Below are 22,331 nucleotides of genomic sequence, written 5' to 3' on the forward strand. Positions count from 1 at the left end.
TATATCATGGGTTGTGCTGCTATGTTGTGTATTTATTCTATGCAAACTCTGCCCTATCTTGCATGCTGACTGATACTCCACATAGTTTGTTTTTACTTTTGTATTTTTAGTATTGTATTGTTGTTCTTTTCTTGTACCCTTGACCCTCCTGGTGGATGGGGCAGCCTCCTGTTTTGTCAGCAGCATTGCTGTTGACTGGCGGCTTTGGACTGTTTGGATTTTTAGATATGAATCCCCTCTCTTTATGTCTGTTGATTTGTCTATTGGTACTGGGTGCTTTTTGTCTGTTGTGTGTGTTTGTTTGTTTTACTGTAAAAGAAAAAATCTAAATAAAGTAATAAAATAATAAATAAAGACTTGATCTGTAGATATTTGATGTGCTTTAAATCTTCCTATACAGAGGGTCATTGCTCTTCAGGAGTTTGGGAGAAAGTTCATGTTTTTTACATTTAGGATGTATTTGTTTCCCTGGCACAGTAGAGAAATAAATAACAACAATATGTTAGCTTTGGCCAAATTGTTATTCTAACAATGGGCTTTTGCTGAGAAATGTGATGTTGTTGATAGTTGTTGTCAGTTGTTGATATTTCTTATCATCCGTTGTTGATAGTTGTTGTCAGTTGTTGATAGTTGTTGTCAGTTGTTGATATTTCTTATCATCTGTTGTTGATAGTTGTTGTCAGTTGTTGATAGTTGTTGATGGTTGTTGATAGTTGTTGATAGTTGTTGATAGTTGTTGTAAGTTGTTGTCAGTTGTTGATATTTCTTATCATCTGTTGTTGTCAGTTGTTGATAGTTGTCAGTTGTTGATAGTTGTTGATATTTCTTATCATCTGTTGTTGATAGTTGTTGTCAGTTGTTGATAGTTGTTGATGGTTGTTGATAGTTGTTGATAGTTGTTGATAGTTGTTGATAGTTGTCAGTTGTTGTTAGTTGTTGATATTTCTTATCATCCGTTGTTGATAGTTGTTGTAAGTTGTTGATAGTTGTTGTAAGTTGTTGTCAGTTGTTGATATTTCTTATCATCCGTTGTTGATAGTTGTTGTCAGTTGTTGATAGTTGTTGATGGTTGTTGATAGTTGTTGTAAGTTGTTGTCAGTTGTTGATATTTCTTATCATCTGTTGTTATCAGTTGTTGATAGTTGTTGTCAGTTGTTGATAGTTGTTGATAGTTGTCAGTTGTTGTCAGTTGTTGTTAGTTGTTGATATTTCTTATCATCCGTTGTTGATAGTTGTTGTCAGTTGTTGATAGTTGTTGTCAGTTGTTGATAGTTGTTGTCAGTTGTTGATAGTTGTTGTAAGTTGTTGATAGTTGTTGATGGTTGTTGATAGTTGTTGATGGTTGTTGATACTTGTTGATAGTTGTTGTCAGTTGTTGATAGTTGTTGATAGTGTTGATGGTTGTTGATAGTTGTTGTCAGTTGTTGATGGTTGTTGATACTTGTTGATAGTTGTTGATAGTTGTTGATAGTTGTTGATAGTTGTTATCAGTTGTTGATAGTTGTTGATGGTTGTTGTCAGTTGTTGATAGTTGTTGTCAGTTGTTGATAGTTGTTGTCAGTTGTTGATAGTTGTTATCAGTTGTTGTTAGTTGTTGATATTTCTTATCATCCGTTGTTGATAGTTGTTGTCAGTTGTTGATAGTTGTTGTCAGTTGTTGATAGTTGTTATCAGTTGTTGATAGTTGTTGATAGTTGTTGTCAGTTGTTGATATTTCTTATCATCCGTTGTTGATAGTTGTTGTCAGTTGTTGATAGTTGTTGTCAGTTGTTGATAGTTGTTATCAGTTGTTGATAGTTGTTGATAGTTGTTATCAGTTGTTGATAGTTGTTGTCAGTTGTTGATAGTTGTTGTCAGTTGTTGATATTTCTTATCATCTGTTGTTGATAGTTGTTGTCAGTTGTTGATAGTTGTTGTCAGTTGTTGATAGTTGTTGATAGTTGTTGTCAGTTGTTGATATTTCTTATCATCTGTTGATAGTTGTTGTCAGTTGTTGATAGTTGTTGATAGTTGTTGTAAGTTGTTGATAGTTGTTGATAGTTGTTGTCGGTTGTTGATAGTTGTTGATAGTTGTTGATAGTTGTTGTCAGTTGTTGTCAGTTGTTGATAGTTGTTGATAGTTGTTGTCAGTTGTTGATAGTTGTTGATAGTTGTTGTCAGTTGTTGTCAGTTGTTGATAGTTGTTGATAGTTGTTGTCAGTTGTTGATAGTTGTTGATAGTTGTTGTCAGTTGTTGATAGTTGTTGATGGTTGTTGATAGTTGTTGTCAGTTGTTGATAGTTGTTGATAGTTGTTGATAGTTGTTGATAGTTGTTGTCAGTTGTTGATAGTTGTTGATAGTTGTTGTCAGTTGTTGATAGTTGTTGATAGTTGTTGTCAGTTGTTGTCAGTTGTTGATAGTTGTTGATAGTTGTCAGTTGTTGATAGTTGTTGATAGTTGTTGTCAGTTGTTGATAGTTGTTGATAGTTGTTGTCAGTTGTTGATAGTTGTTGATAGTTGTTGTCAGTTGTTGATAGTTGTTGATAGTTGTTGATAGTTGTTGTCAGTTGTTGATAGTTGTTGATAGTTGTTGTCAGTTGTTGATAGTTGTTGATAGTTGTTGTCAGTTGTTGATAGTTGTTGATAGTTGTTGTCAGTTGTTGTCAGTTGTTGATGGTTGTTGATAGTTGTTGATAGTTGTTGTAAGTTGTTGTCAGTTGTTGATGGTTGTTGATAGTTGTTGATAGTTGTTGATAGTTGTTGTAAGTTGTTGATAGTTGTTGATGGTTGTTGATACTTGTTGATGGTTGTTGATACTTGTTGATAGTTGTTGTCAGTTGTTGATAGTTGTTGATAGTTGTTGTCAGTTGTTGATGGTTGTTGATAGTTGTTGTAAGTTGTTGATGGTTGTTGATAGTTGTTGTCAGTTGTTGATGGTTGTTGATACTTGTTGTAAGTTGTTGTCAGTTGTTGATATTTCTTATCATCTGTTGTTGATAGTTGTTGTCAGTTGTTGATAGTTGTTGTCAGTTGTTGATAGTTGTTGTCAGTTGTTGATGGTTGTTGATAGTTGTTGTCAGTTGTTGATGGTTGTTGATAGTTGTTGATAGTTGTTGTAAGTTGTTGTCAGTTGTTGATATTTCTTATCATCTGTTGTTGATAGTTGTTGTCAGTTGTTGATAGTTGTTGTCAGTTGTTGATAGTTGTTGTCAGTTGTTGTGAGTTGTTGATGGTTGTTGATAGTTGTTGATAGTTGTTGTAAGTTGTTGATAGTTGTTGATGGTTGTTGATACTTGTTGATGGTTGTTGATACTTGTTGATGGTTGTTGTCAGTTGTTGATAGTTGTTGATAGTTGTTGATAGTTGTTGTCAGTTGTTGATGGTTGTTGATAGTTGTTGTAAGTTGTTGATGGTTGTTGATAGTTGTTGATAGTTGTTGATAGTTGTTGATAGTTGTTGTAAGTTGTTGATGGTTGTTGATAGTTGTTGTCAGTTGTTGATGGTTGTTGATAGTTGTTGATAGTTGTTGATAGTTGTTGATAGTTGTTGTAAGTTGTTGATGGTTGTTGATAGTTGTTGATAGTTGTTGATAGTTGTTGATAGTTGTTGATAGTTGTTGTAAGTTGTTGATGGTTGTTGATAGTTGTTGTCAGTTGTTGATAGTTGTTGATAGTTGTTGATAGTTGTTGTAAGTTGTTGATAGTTGTTGATAGTTGTTGTAAGTTGTTGTCAGTTGTTGATATTTCTTATCATCTGTTGTTGATAGTTGTTGTCAGTTGTTGATAGTTGTTGTCAGTTGTTGATAGTTGTTGATAGTTGTTGTCAGTTGTTGATATTTCTTATCATCCGTTGTTGATAGTTGTTGTCAGTTATTGATAGTTGTTATCAGTTGTTGATAGTTGTTGATAGTTGTTGATGGTTGTTGATAGTTGTTGTAAGTTGTTGATAGTTGTTGATAGTTGTTGATAGTTGTTGTCAGTTATTGATAGTTGTTATCAGTTGTTGATAGTTGTTGATACTTGTTGATGGTTGTTGATAGTTGTTGTAAGTTGTTGATAGTTGTTGATAGTTGTTGATAGTTGTTGATAGTTGTTGATAGTTGTTGATAGTTGTTGATAGTTGTTGATGGTTGTTGATACTTGTTGATGGTTGTTGATACTTGTTGATAGTTGTTGATAGTTGTTGATAGTTGTTGTAAGTTGTTGATGGTTGTTGATAGTTGTTGTCAGTTGTTGATGGTTGTTGATACTTGTTGATAGTTGTTGATAGTTGTTGATAGTTGTTGATAGTTGTTGTAAGTTGTTGATAGTTGTTGATAGTTGTTGATAGTTGTTGATAGTTGTTGATAGTTGTTGATAGTTGTTGATAGTTGTTGATAGTTGTTGATGGTTGTTGATACTTGTTGATGGTTGTTGATACTTGTTGATAGTTGTTGATAGTTGTTGATAGTTGTTGATGGTTGTTGATAGTTGTTGTCAGTTGTTGATAGTTGTTGATAGTTGTTGTAAGTTGTTGATGGTTGTTGATAGTTGTTGTAAGTTGTTGATAGTTGTTGATAGTTGTTGATAGTTGTTGATGGTTGTTGATAGTTGTTGTCAGTTGTTGATAGTTGTTGATAGTTGTTGATAGTTGTTGTCAGTTGTTGATAGTTGTTGATAGTTGTTGTCAGTTGTTGATATTTCTTATCATCCGTTGTTGATAGTTGTTGTCAGTTATTGATAGTTGTTATCAGTTGTTGATAGTTGTTGATAGTTGTTGTCAGTTGTTGATATTTCTTATCATCCGTTGTTGATAGTTGTTGTCAGTTATTGATAGTTGTTATCAGTTGTTGATAGTTGTTGATAGTTGTTATCAGTTGTTGATAGTTGTTGATAGTTGTTGATAGTTGTTGATAGTTGTTGATATTTCTTATCATCCGTTGTTGATAGTTGTTGTCAGTTGTTGATAGTGGTTGTCAGTTGTTGATAGTTGTTGATAGTTGTTGATAGTTGTTGATAGTTGTTGATATTTCTTATCATCCGTTGTTGATAGTTGTTGATAGTTGTTGATATTTCTTATCATCCGTTGTTGTCAGTTGTTGATAGTTGTCAGTTGTTGTTAGTTGTTGATATTTCTTATCATCTGTTGTTGATAGTTGTTGTCAGTTGTTGTCAGTTGTTGATAGTTGTTGTCAGTTGTTGATAGTTGTCAGTTGTTGTTAGTTGTTGATATTTCTTATCATCCGTTGTTGATAGTTGTTGATGGTTGTTGATAGTTGTTGATAGTTGTTGTCAGTTGTTGATATTTCTTATCATCTGTTGTTGATAGTTGTTGTCAGTTGTTGTCAGTTGTTGATAGTTGTTGTCAGTTGTTGATAGTTGTTGTCAGTTGTTGATATTTCTTATCATCCGTTGTTGATAGTTGTTGATAGTTGTTGATAGTTGTTGATAGTTGTTGTCAGTTGTTGATAGTTGTCAGTTGTTGTTAGTTGTTGATATTTCTTATCATCTGTTGTTGATAGTTGTTGTCAGTTGTTGTCAGTTGTTGATAGTTGTTGTCAGTTGTTGATAGTTGTCAGTTGTTGTTAGTTGTTGATATTTCTTATCATCCGTTGTTGATAGTTGTTGATGGTTGTTGATAGTTGTTGATAGTTGTCAGTTGTTGATATTTCTTATCATCTGTTGTTGATAGTTGTTGTCAGTTGTTGTCAGTTGTTGATAGTTGTTGTCAGTTGTTGATAGTTGTCAGTTGTTGTTAGTTGTTGATATTTCTTATCATCCGTTGTTGATAGTTGTTGATGGTTGTTGATACTTGTTGATAGTTGTTGATAGTTGTTGTCAGTTGTTGATAGTTGTTGATAGTTGTTGATAGTTGTTGATATTTCTTATCATCCGTTGTTGATAGTTGTTGATAGTTGTTGATAGTTGTTGTTAGTTGTTGTCAGTTGTTGTTAGTTGTTGATATTTCTTATCATCCATTGTTGATAGTTGTTGTCAGTTGTTGATAGTTGTTGATAGTTGTTGTTAGTTGTTGATAGTTGTTGTCAGTTGTTGTCAGTTGTTGTTAGTTGTTGATAGTTGTTGTCAGTTGTTGATAGTTGTTGATAGTTGTTGTAAGTTGTTGTCAGTTGTTGTTAGTTGTTGATATTTCTTATCATCCATTGTTGATAGTTGTTGTCAGTTGTTGATAGTTGTTGATAGTTGTTGTTAGTTGTTGATAGTTGTTGTCAGTTGTTGTCAGTTGTTGATATATCTTATCATCCATTGTTGATAGTTGTTGTCAGTTGTTGATGGTTGTTGTCAGTTGTTGATAGTTGTTGTCAGTTGTTGATGGTTGTTGTCAGTTGTTGATAGTTGTTGTCAGTTGTTGTTAGTTGTTGTCAGTTGTTGATGGTTGTTGTCAGTTGTTGTTAGTTGTTGTCAGTTGTTGATAGTTGTTGATAGTTGTTGATGGTTGTTGTCAGTAGTTGATAGTTGTTGTCAGTTGTTGTTAGTTGTTGTCAGTTGTTGTCAGTTGTTGTCAGTTGTTGATGGTTGTTGTCAGTTGTTGTTAGTTGTTGATAGTTGTTGTCAGTTGTTGTCAGTTGTTATCAGTTGTTGATAGTTGTTGTCAGTTGTTGATAGTTGTTGATAGTTGTTGTAAGTTGTTGTCAGTTGTTGTTAGTTGTTGATATTTCTTATCATCCATTGTTGATAGTTGTTGTCAGTTGTTGATAGTTGTTGATAGTTGTTGTTAGTTGTTGATAGTTGTTGTCAGTTGTTGTCAGTTGTTGATATATCTTATCATCCATTGTTGATAGTTGTTGTCAGTTGTTGATGGTTGTTGTCAGTTGTTGATAGTTGTTGTCAGTTGTTGATGGTTGTTGTCAGTTGTTGTCAGTTGTTGATAGTTTTTGTCAGTTGTTGTCAGTTGTTGATAGTTGTTGATGGTTGTTGTCAGTAGTTGATAGTTGTTGTCAGTTGTTGTCAGTTGTTGATAGTTGTTGATAGTTGTTGATGGTTGTTGTCAGTTGTTGATAGTTGTTGATAGTTGTTGTCAGTTGTTGTCAGTAGTTGATATTTGTTGTCAGTTGTTGTCAGTTGTTGATAGTTGTTGATAGTTGTTGATGGTTGTTGTCAGTTGTTGTTAGTTTTTGTCAGTTGTTGTCAGTTGTTGATAGTTGTTGATGGTTGTTGTCAGTAGTTGATAGTTGTTGTCAGTTGTTGTCAGTTGTTGATAGTTGTTGATAGTTGTTGATGGTTGTTGTCAGTTGTTGATAGTTGTTGATAGTTGTTGATAGTTGTTGTCAGTTGTTGTCAGTAGTTGATATTTGTTGTCAGTTGTTGTCAGTTGTTGATAGTTGTTGATAGTTGTTGATAGTTGTTGTTAGTTGTTGATAGTTGTTGTCAGTTGTTGTCAGTTGTTGATATATCTTATCATCCATTGTTGATAGTTGTTGTCAGTTGTTGATGGTTGTTGTCAGTTGTTGATAGTTGTTGTCAGTTGTTGATGGTTGTTGTCAGTTGTTGTCAGTTGTTGATAGTTTTTGTCAGTTGTTGTCAGTTGTTGATAGTTGTTGATGGTTGTTGTCAGTAGTTGATAGTTGTTGTCAGTTGTTGTCAGTTGTTGATAGTTGTTGATAGTTGTTGATGGTTGTTGTCAGTTGTTGATAGTTGTTGATAGTTGTTGTCAGTTGTTGTCAGTAGTTGATATTTGTTGTCAGTTGTTGTCAGTTGTTGATAGTTGTTGATGGTTGTTGTCAGTTGTTGTCAGTTGTTGTTAGTTGTTGATAGTTTTTGTCAGTTGTTGTCAGTTGTTCATAGTTGTTGATAGTTGTTGATGGTTGTTGTCAGTAGTTGATAGTTGTTGTCAGTTGTTGATAGTTGTTGTCAGTTGTTGTTAGTTGTTGTCAGTTGTTGATGGTTGTTGTCAGTTGTTGTCAGTTGTTGATAGTTGTTGTCAGTTGTTGTTAGTTGTTGTCAGTTGTTGATGGTTGTTGTCAGTTGTTGTTAGTTGTTGTCAGTTGTTGATAGTTGTTGATAGTTGTTGATGGTTGTTGTCAGTAGTTGATAGTTGTTGTCAGTTGTTGTTAGTTGTTGTCAGTTGTTGTCAGTTGTTGTCAGTTGTTGATGGTTGTTGTCAGTTGTTGTCAGTTGTTGTTAGTTGTTGATAGTTTTTGTCAGTTGTTGTCAGTTGTTGTTAGTTGTTGATAGTTGTTGATAGTTGTTGATGGTTGTTGTCAGTTGTTGATAGTTGTTGATGGTTGTTGTCAGTTGTTGATAGTTGTTGTCAGTTGTTGATAGTTGTTGATAGTTGTTGATGGTTGTTGTCAGTTGTTGATGGTTGTTGTCAGTTGTTGATGGTTGTTGTCAGTTGTTGATGGTTGTTGATGGTTGTTGTCAGTTGTTGTTAGTTGTTGTCAGTTGTTGATAGTTGTTGATAGTTGTTGATGGTTGTTGTCAGTAGTTGATAGTTGTTGTCAGTTGTTGATAGTTGTTGTCAGTTGTTGATGGTTGTTGATGGTTGTTGTCAGTTGTTGATAGTTGTTGTCAGTTGTTGTTAGTTGTTGATAGTTTTTGTCAGTTGTTGATAGTTGTTGATAGTTGTTGATGGTTGTTGTCAGTTGTTGTCAGTAGTTGATAGTTGTTGATAGTTGTTGATGGTTGTTGTCAGTTGTTGATGGTTGTTGTCAGTTGTTGATAGTTGTTGATAGTTGTTGATGGTTGTTGATGGTTGTTGTCAGTTGTTGTTAGTTGTTGTCAGTTGTTGTCAGTTGTTGTCAGTTGTTGATAGTTGTTGATAGTTGTTGATGGTTGTTGTCAGTATTTGATAGTTGTTGTCAGTTGTTGATAGTTGTTGTCAGTTGTTGATGGTTGTTGATGGTTGTTGTCAGTTGTTGATAGTTGTTGTCAGTTGTTGTCAGTTGTTGATGGTTGTTGTCAGTTGTTGTCAGTTGTTGTCAGTTGTTGATAGTTGTTGATAGTTGTTGATGGTTGTTGTCAGTAGTTGATAGTTGTTGTCAGTTGTTGATAGTTGTTGTCAGTTGTTGATGGTTGTTGATGGTTGTTGTCAGTTGTTGATAGTTGTTGTCAGTTGTTGTTAGTTGTTGATAGTTTTTGTCAGTTGTTGATAGTTGTTGATGGTTGTTGTCAGTTGTTGATGGTTGTTGTCAGTTGTTGATAGTTGTTGATAGTTGTTGATGGTTGTTGATGGTTGTTGTCAGTTGTTGATAGTTGTTGATAGTTGTTGATGGTTGTTGTCAGTTGTTGATGGTTGTTGTCAGTTGTTGATAGTTGTTGATAGTTGTTGATGGTTGTTGATGGTTGTTGTCAGTTGTTGTTAGTTGTTGTCAGTTGTTGATAGTTGTTGATAGTTGTTGATGGTTGTTGTCAGTAGTTGATAGTTGTTGTCAGTTGTTGATAGTTGTTGTCAGTTGTTGATGGTTGTTGATGGTTGTTGTCAGTTGTTGATAGTTGTTGTCAGTTGTTGTTAGTTGTTGATAGTTTTTGTCAGTTGTTGATAGTTGTTGATAGTTGTTGATGGTTGTTGTCAGTTGTTGTCAGTTGTTGATAGTTGTTGTCAGTTGTTGTTAGTTGTTGATAGTTTTTGTCAGTTGTTGATAGTTGTTGATAGTTGTTGATGGTTGTTGTTAGTTGTTGTCAGTTGTTGATAGTTGTTGATAGTTGTTGATGGTTGTTGTCAGTAGTTGATAGTTGTTGTCAGTTGTTGATAGTTGTTGTCAGTTGTTGATGGTTGTTGATGGTTGTTGTCAGTTGTTGATAGTTGTTGTCAGTTGTTGTTAGTTGTTGATAGTTTTTGTCAGTTGTTGATGGTTGTTGTCAGTTGTTGATGGTTGTTGTCAGTTGTTGTCAGTAGTCATGTTGTTTTTTTTGTTTCTGTTGTACGTCTCAGTACTACCCTGGCCTTTGAGGAGAACATTAGTTAGGTTCTGATTTGCAGGGAAAAGAACCCTTGCGGTTTAAACAACCATCAACTTTTGTCAGTTTTCTTTTGATATAGAAATGATTATCATATTAGCTTTTCTTATCATAATTTAAATCATCTTCATAGAATTGTTTCGCTAAATTTCTGAAACTTTTGGACATTATTCAGTTGTAGTTCCTCGAAGCGTCTTTATTCTACTCTAAGATTTATTCTCTGGTTGGGACATTTCCCTCCCTTCTCTCTGCATCTGTTGCGATTCTGTCTTTTTTTCCTCTTGGCGACACAAAGAGCTCCTATGATCAGCCATATAGAGGGGGATCCCACAGAGACAGCGCCATTGGAGCAGCACCCCAACTTTTCCCAGTGTCTTGGCTCATGGCTAAACACAGAGGGGGAAGCATCAAAGAGACGGACCCGGACCCTCACTCCCCTCTGTTCCTTCAGAAAAGGACAATCAAACAGCCAAGCTAGGATTCCTCACATTCCTCAGTGAAAGAGAAGAGTGAAATGTCTGCGTCGAGCTGGACTCTGTTATACAAATTGCAGCGGTATTGTCTTTCCAGTGCGTGCATGTATGTGACATTTGGAAGGTGGTCATTGTTGATCAGCCCTCCTCTGCACTCACATTCCCGCTGCCGGCTGCAGAGGTGTGTGTGCAGCAGGCTGCTGTTTGTTTTACCAGTAAAAACCTCAGCAGGGCTTCCTTTCTCTACCTGTCTGAGGCTTTTGACGAGAGGGCCTGTTTCCCAGTCAGAGCTCAGCCTCCAGCCACTTGTGTCACAAAAACACACACACTGCTTTTCTTTGGCTGCCCCTACACTAAAGGATAATGCCCCCAGCTTCTTCTTTTTCTTTTTTCAACACTGTCAATTCATTAATGAATCCTTTCACAGCCTGTGTGTGTGTGGCCCCTCAAGCCAACCTGACTCCTGCAGTGAGAGCAGACAGGCTTAAATCAGGACTTAGACTCTGCATGTCACACAGCCTGCAGCCCCTTCATAACAATCAGTAAGCCCCCCCGTCCTACACAGCTTACACTGCGGTTCAAACTGCAAATGATTCTGTGATTTACATCTCAATCTTTTTATGGTCCCAGCCTAAGCAGGCTCTCTGTGGGCTGTTTCTCTTACTACTGTGTACTTCTCTCAGCACACCGTGCTTTATCATGCCTTCTGACTGTGCCAATGTGGTATCTGACTTTAGCGCCTTGTTCCATTTATTAGGCATTAGAGGGTTTTTTTTGGTGTGCCTATGGTTATTTATGTCATATAAGTAATTATCGGCGGAGTCCCTGGGATAAGGCGGGACAGCGGTAATATTGCTACAACTAGGCCTGTGTGGAGGACAAACACTAAATAATGAACAATTTATTGTCTTTACCACTTTATGTGAAGGTGAAGGTGAGCCCCATCTGTGAGGGAGGTGCGGGTGTAGACACTCCTGACCATGACCCTGACACTGCGGATAAAAGCAGCCAGTTACATTTTAAACATTTCTAGCCCATAATTCAAAACTCTGTATCTCTGATAAATATAAGAAATGTCAGTCAACTCATTTCAGAGGTGGGAGGGGTACTCAGGTCTTGTACTTGAGTAAAAGTAGAAGTACTCAGGTCTTGTACTTGAGTAAAAGTAGAAGTACTCAGGTCTTGTACTTGAGTAAAAGTAGAAGTACTCAGGTCTTGTACTTGAGTAAAGTAGAAGTACTCAGGTCTTGTACTTGAGTAAAGTAGAAGTACTCAGATCTTGTTCTTGAGTAAAAGTAGAAGTACTAAGGTCTTGTACTTGAGTAAAGTAGAAGTACTCAGATCTTGTACTTGAGTAAAGTAGAAGTACTCAGGTCTTGTACTTGAGTAAAGTACAAGTACTCAGGTCTTGTACTTGAGTAAAGTAGAAGTACTCAGGTCTTGTACTTGAGTAAAGTAGAAGTACTCAGGTCTTGTACTTGAGTAAAGTAGAAGTACTCAGGTCTTGTACTTGAGTAAAGTAGAAGTACTCAGATCTTGTTCTTGAGTAAAAGTAGAAGTACTAAGGTCTTGTACTTGAGTAAAGTAGAAGTACTCAGATCTTGTACTTGAGTAAAGTAGAAGTACTCAGGTCTTGTACTTGAGTAAAGTACAAGTACTCAGGTCTTGTACTTGAGTAAAGTAGAAGTACTCAGGTCTTGTACTTGAGTAAAGTAGAAGTACTCAGATCTTGTACTTGAGTAAAGTAGAAGTACTCAGATCTTGTACTTGAGTAAAGTAGAAGTACTCAGGTCTTGAGTAAAGTAGAAGTACTCAGATCTTGTACTTGAGTAAAGTAGAAGTACTCAGATCTTGTACTTGAGTAAAGTAGAAGTACTCAGATCTTGCACTTGAGTAAAGTAGAAGTACTGAGATCTTGTACTTGAGTAAAGTAGAAGTACTCAGGTCTTGAGTAAAGTAGAAGTACTCAGATCTTGCACTTGAGTAAAGTAGAAGTACTGAGATCTTGTACTTGAGTAAAGTAGAAGTACTGAGATCTTGTACTTGAGTAAAGTAGAAGTACTCAGGTCTTGTACGTGAGTAAAGTAGAAGTACTCAGGTCTTGAGTAAAGTAGAAGTACTCAGATCTTGCACTTGAGTAAAGTAGAAGTACTGAGATCTTGTACTTGAGTAAAGTAGAAGTACTGAGATCTTGTACTTGAGTAAAGTAGAAGTACTCAGGTCTTGAGTAAAGTAGAAGTACTCAGATCTTGTTCTTGAGTAAAGTAGAAGTACTGAGATCTTGTACTTGAGTAAAGTAGAAGTACTCAGGTCTTGTACTTGAGTTAAGTAGAAGTACTCAGGTCTTGTACTTGAGTTAAGTAGAAGTACTCAGATCTTGTACTTGAGTAAAGTAGAAGTACTCAGATCTTGTACTTGAGTAAAGTAGAAGTACTCAGATCTTGTACTTGAGTAAAGTAGAAGTACTCAGGTCTTGTACTTGAGTAAAGTAGAAGTACCAGAGTGTAGGAATACTCTGTCACAGTGAAAGTATTCTAAATGTTCCTCCAGTGAAAGTAGAAAGTACTCTCCTCTAAATGTACTTAAAGTAGCGACAGTAAAAGTAGTCATTGTCTGATTGGTCCATTTCAGAATAATATCTCTGATATGTTTTATAATGATTGATCATTAAAGTGTTCTCAGAGCTGGTAAAGGTGCAGCTAGTTTGAATGGCTTTGTGTACTGCAGGGTAGCTGCTGGATTTACTGCAGGTGAACTACAGTCTGATTTCACATCATTAATCCAGATCTGCAAAGTAACTAAAGGGATTAAATAACTGTAGTGGAGTAAAAGTACACAGTCGCAAATTCCAGTACAGTACTTGAGTAAATGTACTTCTTCAAACCACTGCTCATTTTACTTCTAAAGAATTGTCTGTTAAAGCAGTTAAGTGACCATGTGTAGCCTTCAGGATGATCAAACCCCTCCCTCAGTGACTTCATACTTCAGCTCGTCCCACTGGTGAGTGTAATGCACAGTCAGTGTATGAGCTAATTATAGAGAAAACAGTATAATCGTAGGAACTCAATGTGCTTTACCAGTCAGTGGTAGTTCTGAGCGACTGCTCTGCTGCTCCTGCCTCACACTTCCTCTCAGAGACCCCATGAACTGCGCACTGTGTTCCTGTGACTGCTGGAAATGATGGGCAACACTGGGACAATAAGCCCTGAGTGATCATAAAGTAGAATTTGTCCTTAACAGTGTGTCAGTGGAGTACACACATCCTCAATATGGATTCATCCACTGCTGGTCCTGACCAATTAGCTGTTTCCTCTCCATGTGTGTATGATTATGATTAACTGAGTCTTTAAAAGAAAATCAAACCAAACATAGCACAACAAGTAAGGAAATGTGTGTTTGGTAGATTATTTCTTTGATGTTACAATGCTTCTTGGCAATAAATCGTATACTGTTGGAATGCCTGTCTACTTTCCTTTCAAATGGTGACACATGTGTGAGGAACATGCATTTGTGGGAGGAGCAGCAGAGCTGAGTATGTGGGTTGTGCCTGTGAAAAATGTGACAAATCTCCTCTGACAAACAGTGAACTAAACATGCTTTCCAACAGGATGAGATATTGCCACGAAGAATTGATACAACAAAGAATCTACAAAACACAAATGTCCTTACTTGTTGTGCTATGTGTATATCCTATGAGGTGTTATAGTATGTTGGAGCTGAAGGGAATAATAACACGTTAGTTTTGATCTTTTTATAAGAGTTGTGGACACACCAGAATAACAGCTGCACTGTAGGAATTGATGCTCTATTTCAGTCACCTGTCTCAGTTTTTATTTATTTTAGTGTAGATGGAGAATGACGGACATATTTACATCATACAATGACAACTGAAAAATGTACTGAGCTTTAACCTGGGAAATGAGCTACATAAGGGATCCAGCCCGAGCTTCCACTGCCTGTCCCAATGAGTGTATCAGTGTGTTCTGAGCATTTCCCCCCTGAGGATTCGCCGTGCTCCAGGTAGTGAACATACTGTAGGCAGACAGCCAGGAGAAAGGATGCCCAGATCAGAGACTGTCGCCGCTCGGACACATCCACTCTTTCTTACAGATGACATTCTCATGCCGGCAACCTGTAATCACATGGCCCATAAAGCCGGTGACCTACCAATTTGAGAATCCCTGCTATTTAGCACCGTGCACCAGCTCATCACAAAGTGCTATTATGGCTTTAAGATCCCTGTGCAGATGTCAGGTTCTTTTTATGGAAGCTTTATTTTTCTTGTGTTCTTTCTCTGTGTTTGGGACAGTTTTTTCGGAGCAGAGTCACGTTCTCCTCATGTTGCTTGAAGGACTTGGGAGAGTAACGTTATGAATTGATGATCTCTCTTTCGTCCGAGTGCTCGTGCTGTGTTGGAGACATCATTATTTAGTTCTGAATGAACAGGCTCGTATCCCTTTGGCTTGAATGCGTTCCTTTTTGTGTGACGTGCTAAGCTCCATGGTTTTAGTGGTAAGATGAAAATAAGGGGTCTCTACCCCACACAGACACCAAGTCAGCCTCATCACAGACTCCCCATTGGCCTCGGCTTAGTCATGAGACCCTGGCAATGAGAAAGCTCTCACCCAATAAGGTGCCCCGTGGGGAAAGCCCTGGTCCAATAAGAAGGCCCCCTGGGGTAAGGCTGGGGGATTACCAGACCAAGCCTGCAGATTGAGCCCCAGGCTGGGGGGGGTTGGGGGGGTGGGCACGAGTCCATGCACAGGGCAACTTGGTCGCCAAGGCCAGCCGCCCCCTTTAAATGGTTGCTATGGAGCAGGTATCAAATGTTGGAGAGTCGCACACAGACACGGTCATGGAGGGTGTTAGAGTGCAACAAAGAGACAGTTATTCTGCAGCGCTCAGGAGGCTGTGATCACAGGAGCATGGAGCCACACACACACACACACACACGGTTCTACACTCTGTAACACAGGCAAACGATCAAAACAGGGATAACAATAATAAGACAACATGATGTCCTGTATCTAATCTGAAGTGGGGGGGCAGGTTCCAGGACCAATGGAGGGTCAGAGTGTAGATGGAAGTCAGCATGTTTTCAGTGTTTGTTTGTGTGTGTGTGTGTGTGTGTGTGTGTGTGTGTGTGTGTTCACGGGGGGGCTGTGAAGGTGTTTTCAGTGTCCTGTACTCTGAGGCCAGCCAAACAGACCCTGGATATCTCTGAGTTATCTGGCTTAACTAACCCTAACTAACGAGATCTTGCTAAGCTAGCTATCAACTAAGATAACTTCCCTCTCAATGTAGTGGTAAAATCTAAAATCTCTGTCTCTATTTTATAGTTCAGTTCAGCATTCAACACCATTCTGCCCTCCAAGCTCATCATTAAGCTCAGGGACCTTGGGCTCAACAGCGCCCTCTGTGACTGGATCATGAGCTTCCTAACGGGCAGATCCCAGGCAGTGTGGATGGGGAACATCACATCCTCCACCTTGACCCTCAACACCGGAGCCCCTCAGGGTTGTGTGCTCAGCCCTCTCTACTCCCTGTTCACGCACGACTGCGTGGCCACACACAGCTCCAACACCATCATCAAGTTTGCTGACGACACGACCGTCATCGGCCTGATCACAGACGGCGACGAGACGGCGTACAGAGAGGAGGTCAGAGCCCTGACATCTTGGTGCCAGGACAACAACCTCCATCTCAACGTCAGCAAAACAAAGGAGCTGATTGTTGACTACAGGAAGAGGCAGAGAGAGGCACACACACCCATCACCATCGACGGGACTCCTGTGGAGAGAGTCAGCAGCTTCAGGTTCCTCGGGGTAAACATCAGTGAGGACCTGACATGGACACATCACACCAGGGTCATATCCAAGACAGCTCGACAGCGGCTCTTCTTCCTCCGCAGGCTGCGGAAGTTCAACATGGACTCCAGGATACTCTGCAACTTCTACAGGTGCACCATCGAGAGTATCCTGACTGGCTGCATCACCGCCTGGTATGGCAGTTGCACCGCCCTCAACCGTAAGACTCTACAGAGGGTGGTGAAAACTGCTCAGCACATCACCAGGACGGAGCTGCCATCCATGGAGGACCTCTACACCCAGCGGTGTAGGAAGAAGGCCAGTAGGATATTAAAGGACCCCCATCACCCCAGCAACAATCTGTTCTGTCTGCTGCCGTCTGGCAGACGGTACCGCAGCATCCGGACCAAGACCACCAGACTCAGAGACAGTTTTATACCACAGGCTATAAGACTGCTGAACTCCTGAGCTCTGTGAATGTCTACTCACATCTGTTTATAGTACACACACATATATATATATATATATATTATACATATCTGCCATATATATCTGTTATACATAATATATGCATCTGTCCATACCTCCTCATTCAACAGTGTAAAGTGTTTAAATACTTTCAATGTATTCCACATACAGTGGTATGCAAAAGTTTGGGCACCCCTCTGAGATTTCATGACAATTTGCTTTTCCTTTATAATAGAAGATCACAGCAACAACATTTGTTTTCCTACAAAGATGTAGACGTTTTAGTGTTTTCCAGACCAAAATTCTTAGGGTAGCATTACATAGTTTTATTATAGTAAAATAAAATGCAAAAAATGGGATGTGCAAAAGTTTGGGCACCCTTATAAATAGCATTCATTTCAACACCTGTACGGATTTATAGCTGACAGGTTGCTGCACAAAATTGCTTTGATTAGCTCATTAGACCTTCAATTACAAAGACAGGTGGAACCAATCATGAAAAAGGCTATTTAACATAGGTAATAGCTGGCTGTGCCTGGCCTAGGTTCTTTCTTAGGGAGTGGCAAGATGGGGACCTCAAAACAACTCTCCACTGACCTGAAAGCTAAGATAATCCAACATTATAAATTAGGAGAAGGGTACAAAAAATTATCTGACAGGTTTAAACTGTCTGTCTCCACAGTCAGAAACGTAGTTGTGAAATGGAAGGCCACAGGAACAGTCCGTGTGAAGGAAAGATGTGGTAGGCCGACAAAAATAGGGGAAAGGCACAGGCGAAGGATGGTGAAAATGGTCACAGAGAAGCCACAGACCACCTCCAGAGAACTACAACAACATCTGGCTGCTGATGGTGTAGTTGTTCACCGTTCCACAATCCAGCGTACTTTGCACCAGGAAGAGCTCATTGGAAGGGTGATGTGCAAAAAGCCTTTCCTGAGTGTTAATCACAAGAAGAGTCGCATGAGGTATGCAAAAGCACATCTGGACAAGCCAGAAGCATTTTGGAACAAAATACTGTGGTCAGATGAGACCAAGATTGAGTTATTTGGTCATAACATGAACAGGTATGCATGGCGAAAAAAACACACTGCATTCAATGAAAAGAACTTGTTGCCCACTGTAAAATTTGGTGGAGGATCTATCATGTTATGGGGCTGTGTGGCTAGCACAGGTACTGGAAAACTTGTTAAAGTTGAGGGCCACATGAATTCCTTACAGTACCAGGAGATTCTTGACAAGAATGTTCTAGAGTCAGTCACAAAGTTGAAGCTACGCCGGGGTTGGATTTTTCAGCAGGACAATGATCCTAAGCACCGATCAAAATCCACCAAGGAATTCATGCAGAAGCACAGGTACAATGTTCTGGAATGGCCATCCCAGTCCCCAGACCTTAACATCATTGAAAATGTATGGATTTATTTGAAGAAGGCTGTCCATGCACGGAGGCCAAGAAACCTGACTGAACTGGAGACGTTTTGTGTGGAAGAATGGGCCAAAATACCACCTGCCAGGCTTAAGGGACTTGTCTGTGGCTACAGGAGGCGTCTACAGGCCGTTATTGCAGCAAAAGGAGGCAATACTAAATATTAATGGAATTATTTCTTAGGGGTGCCCAAATTTATGCACATGCCTATTTTTGTTTGAATGCACATAAACATGTTTCTGTTTGACCAATACAAGTTATTTCACTACTGAGATGTTTCTGTTACCATAAGGTATAACATATGTTAAAATGAAGTTGCTGCTTCAAAAGCTCAGCAAGTGACAAACTGATGCAGTGGTTTTCCTAAGGGGTGCCCAAACTTTTGCATACCACTGTATGTATATATTTCACATCCTCAAATCTTTATTGTTGTTATTGTAAATATTCTTCTCTCTTTTTGCACTATTTTATTTATCTTATTTGCACCATGCATGTTGAGTTGTTGGAGGAGCATGGGACATAAGATTTTCTTTGCCAACATATACGTTGTATATGCTGTGCATATGACCAATAAAACCTTGAAACCTTGAAACCTATTACAAATCTCTGACTTGACTGACAGCTGTGAATGGAGCGCTGTGATTGGCCAAAGTATGGCACGGTTGTCCGCGATGCGTACAGGCCTGCAGGTCGCTCTTTACAATGTTTTTTTTTCAGGATACTCACACGGGTTTGTCTTTCCTAGTTTAGATAACACCTGTAGTACACGTCCTAAACTACACTTGTGTTGTTTTATCAAAAATTTGAATTGTAATTATGATATTATTATTATCTGCTGGAGTAACCGGTGAGTGCGTCTTACCAGCTCATTGCTCAACCTGGAAGTCCCTGGACTTTTCTAAAAAGTGCTTTAAAAAATCCCTCACTGCATACATAGAAGTATGTGACGCAAAATACCACTCCATACCGTCTGCAGCACTTCAGCTGCACTCGTGATGCGATGTGATATGAATAAGGGCCACAGGTGCGCTGTGCAATAACATTACGGGACTGCAGTCCCCTTGCTTTCCTATCTCCAGTTACTTATGTTGTGGGTCAGAATAATATATTTAATTAAGCTTATGCACTGCAAATGTTATAATAGTCAGATCTGTCGTCAGCCTTTTATTGCCAGCAGTCGTTCCTGCATTTGGTGGGTTAAACTGTGATTCCATTAGCCTGGAATAGGACTTCATGGCCTTCGTGCACCGAGCCACATATCCTGCAGGTGCTTCACTCCAACCTAACTTTTCACTTTGGGTTTTGTTTCAAATCTGGTTTCATTCAGTCACCTCTGTATTGAGTCCTGTTGTGGTTTTAATAATCACCATGTGCACACCTTCCAAAGATGGGTCTAAAATACTCCAGCCCCAGCTTCTGTCACCAACCACTATCCATTTGGAATGTTGATACAAAAAACTATTCAAACATTCTAGTTAAAGCCAAACTAGAAATCGATATGTTTTTAGTCTACTTTTGTAATTTTGCAACATTTTACTTTCATCCTTAAATTTACACAGGCTTTGACGGTGTGTTTCTATGGAAAGACCGCAAGAGCATCGGCTGAGAAGGTTATGTTTCTCCATAGAAATGACAGTACAGAAAATAATTGAGTTACATTTCAAACCTGGGCTTTATTTTTTAGGACATTTTGGCCAGTCGTGTAGTACTATGTGCGTATGTGCTGGAGCGCCGTTATGACAATCAATCATTAAAAATAAAAAACTACAAATCAGCTTTACAGTGTGCACAGCATATCATCCTTATAATAAGTCAGTTTGAAATATTTGTATATTTATATATTATTTTTGTAGCTAAATCAACACTTCAATAGCCCTTATTTAAATCATTATGTCCTAAAAGTTGTAAGATGTCGTCGAGTTATTTTCTCATCTGAGCAGAGCTGAAAGCATCCGCGATGGGTGGAGCAGGGCTGAAGGAATGATGACTGGAAGATCTGGGTACTTTGTTATTGAGAGTTTTGGTTTTATGTACATGACCTGAGGCCTCCAACGCTGTAACCAGTTCTCTATGCATACATGCAGTAAAGCACCCAGGAAGTGCACCAGATGTTTAAGCACATTTTCATGGTGGTACTACAACTTCCGTGTCAGTCCATGATGTCATTAGGCCCAAAAAAGTGTCCATTGCTGTTTCCAGTTCTCTTCATACATCCATAAAACATACCAGTATCAGGCTGTGGGAGCCAGCAAGGCCGCCATGAGAGGACACCCTGCACTACCCAGAGATAATCCTGTCAGCCTCAGTCTCCCACGGTTCCTCTCCAACCAGGCTGCAGGGTCCCTGTGCTTGGAAAATGACCGGGGTCATTTGACACGCAATTTGCTGTTTGCTCTCCGTGAGGTTAGGCACAGAGTCTTGCGGTAAAAACAGCCACATAGGTTTTGTTTCTATCGTAACGTACCCTGCTAGTTTGCAGCGCTTAGCACAGTTGTCATCTGATTAGTTGCGCATCAAAAGGTCAGTAGTAACTAGGTCAAAGTTGAGATAATTAGAACTTTGAGGGTATTGCTCAATTCCAAGCGGTGTGCAGCGCCGAGGGAGTGCTCTCACCGAGTCGGGCTGCACCACTGTCTCTATGGAAACACCACGGCAACACCAGCAGAGCGCCGCTTTGCCCCTCGTCGTGTGAATGCAGCCTTACGATGCCACATTTGCATTAAAAAATGTGTGCACTTTACTTTTTTTCAGGAAGCAATGGCCAAATGCTTTTACTTTGAAATACGAAAACCACGTTGTGAGCAGGCTATCTGAAAAAGCAACTCAGGTAGATTTGTGTTCATCAGCGGAAAGGATGTCTCAAAAAATGTAAAATGCAAGTCAGCCTGTAGAGTTGAGCTGCACAAACTCATCTATGAGTTCACAAATGCCGATGGAAAGTTGTAAATGTTCGACAGACAATCACTAATGCGTTTTATCTACTGAAATCAATTTAATATATTCACAGATCATTTTCGTGTTTTGGGTTTTTCTTTGTATATTTTGTAGATTGAGTTTATTTTTGGGGAATTTAGAAATCTTTCTGCATTGCGGAAGGTGTTTTGAATGTACAGATGAGACTCAACTTCACTTCATGAAGACATACCTTTCTCCTTACCTAGGACAACAGGGCTGGAATATAGACCATTTTATCTTTACAAATATTTGCAAAGTGTGAAGAAATAACATTTAACATGGATCTCTCCTCTTCTCCTCTCTCTCATCCACCAGGGCCGAGTGTGTGTGCAGTCTGGGCCTGGGGTTCCGTCGTGGGGCCGGTGTGTTGGACATGCAGTTTGAGACTCCGGCGCAGCTCTTCACCTGCGGCTATGACACCTTCATCCGACTGTGGGACCTGCGACTTAGCCCAGGGTAGGCACGGGGCCCCTGAGGGTTGGGGTCTGTTTGTTCATTAGTGACCCCTGTAGTGCAGCCCCTGTACTGTGCCCCGCTGAGGCCCCGGTCTGAATTCACAACCTACAGCCACAAACATTGCTATTAAAACCGGTTTAATGTGTCAGATGAAGTGTAAAGGGATCGCGGTGTCACTTTAAGAGCTAGGCCCCTAAAACCCCTTTCCCACCAAACCAGTTCCAGTTGTAGTTCCTTGTTAGTGCTCTTCTGGTTCCGAACTGGTTCGCCTTTTTGGAACAAGTTGTGTCCACCATCCGGAGCCCGACTGGTGCCACGTCATGACGCCACCGTTTCAGCGGCTTTTACCGCCCGCTGCAGTGCTGCTCTTCCACCGGCATTTAGTCTGCCGTTAACTCACGGCAGCGGCCACTGGAAAGTATTCACTGTCTGACTGTCACACGAGCAGCTGATGCATACCCCCTCCCCATGACTGAATGTGTTTCAGTCTGAATTGACACTGTCTGGCATCACAACGCTGTTATGAAAATTTCTCTCGCATTTTACAGGTGATGTTAGCATAGCAACTGAAGCTAATCTGACTACTTACTTTGCTATCCTGTTGAGCCATAAGCCGTTTTCTACAGGCATATTTTACCGGCGTAGTTTTCACTATGATTCCACTTGTGATACTCGGACATGGCAACCTGTGTAGCCCATGTACTGATTCCATCCGATAGCTGCAATAATACAAAACAACAGGAGAACCTCTGCCTGCTCTTCCCAATGATCAGCAACAGTGAACGGATGGTGATTAAAGTACGGTAAAATATAAACAGCATCACACTGAGCCTGGTTGGTCCTGACTGACTTTATATATGTTTTGTTACTTTG

The 22,331-nt window shown here is 39.2% G+C and overlaps 1 protein-coding gene across 1 annotated transcript in view; it reads left to right on the forward strand.

Annotated features, from left to right (window-relative positions):
- Nucleotides 1–22,331, forward strand: part of fbxw4 (F-box and WD repeat domain containing 4) — a 61,795-nt gene that overhangs the window by 35,758 nt on the left and 3,706 nt on the right. The window contains exon 8 of the mRNA XM_063875479.1: nucleotides 21,318–21,458. Coding sequence (XP_063731549.1) covers nucleotides 21,318–21,458 — 141 coding nt within the window. The remainder of the gene's footprint in view (nucleotides 1–21,317; nucleotides 21,459–22,331) is intronic.

This window comes from Eleginops maclovinus, chromosome 22 (genome assembly GCF_036324505.1).
Source record: "Eleginops maclovinus isolate JMC-PN-2008 ecotype Puerto Natales chromosome 22, JC_Emac_rtc_rv5, whole genome shotgun sequence".
Lineage (NCBI taxonomy): Eukaryota > Metazoa > Chordata > Actinopteri > Perciformes > Eleginopidae > Eleginops > Eleginops maclovinus.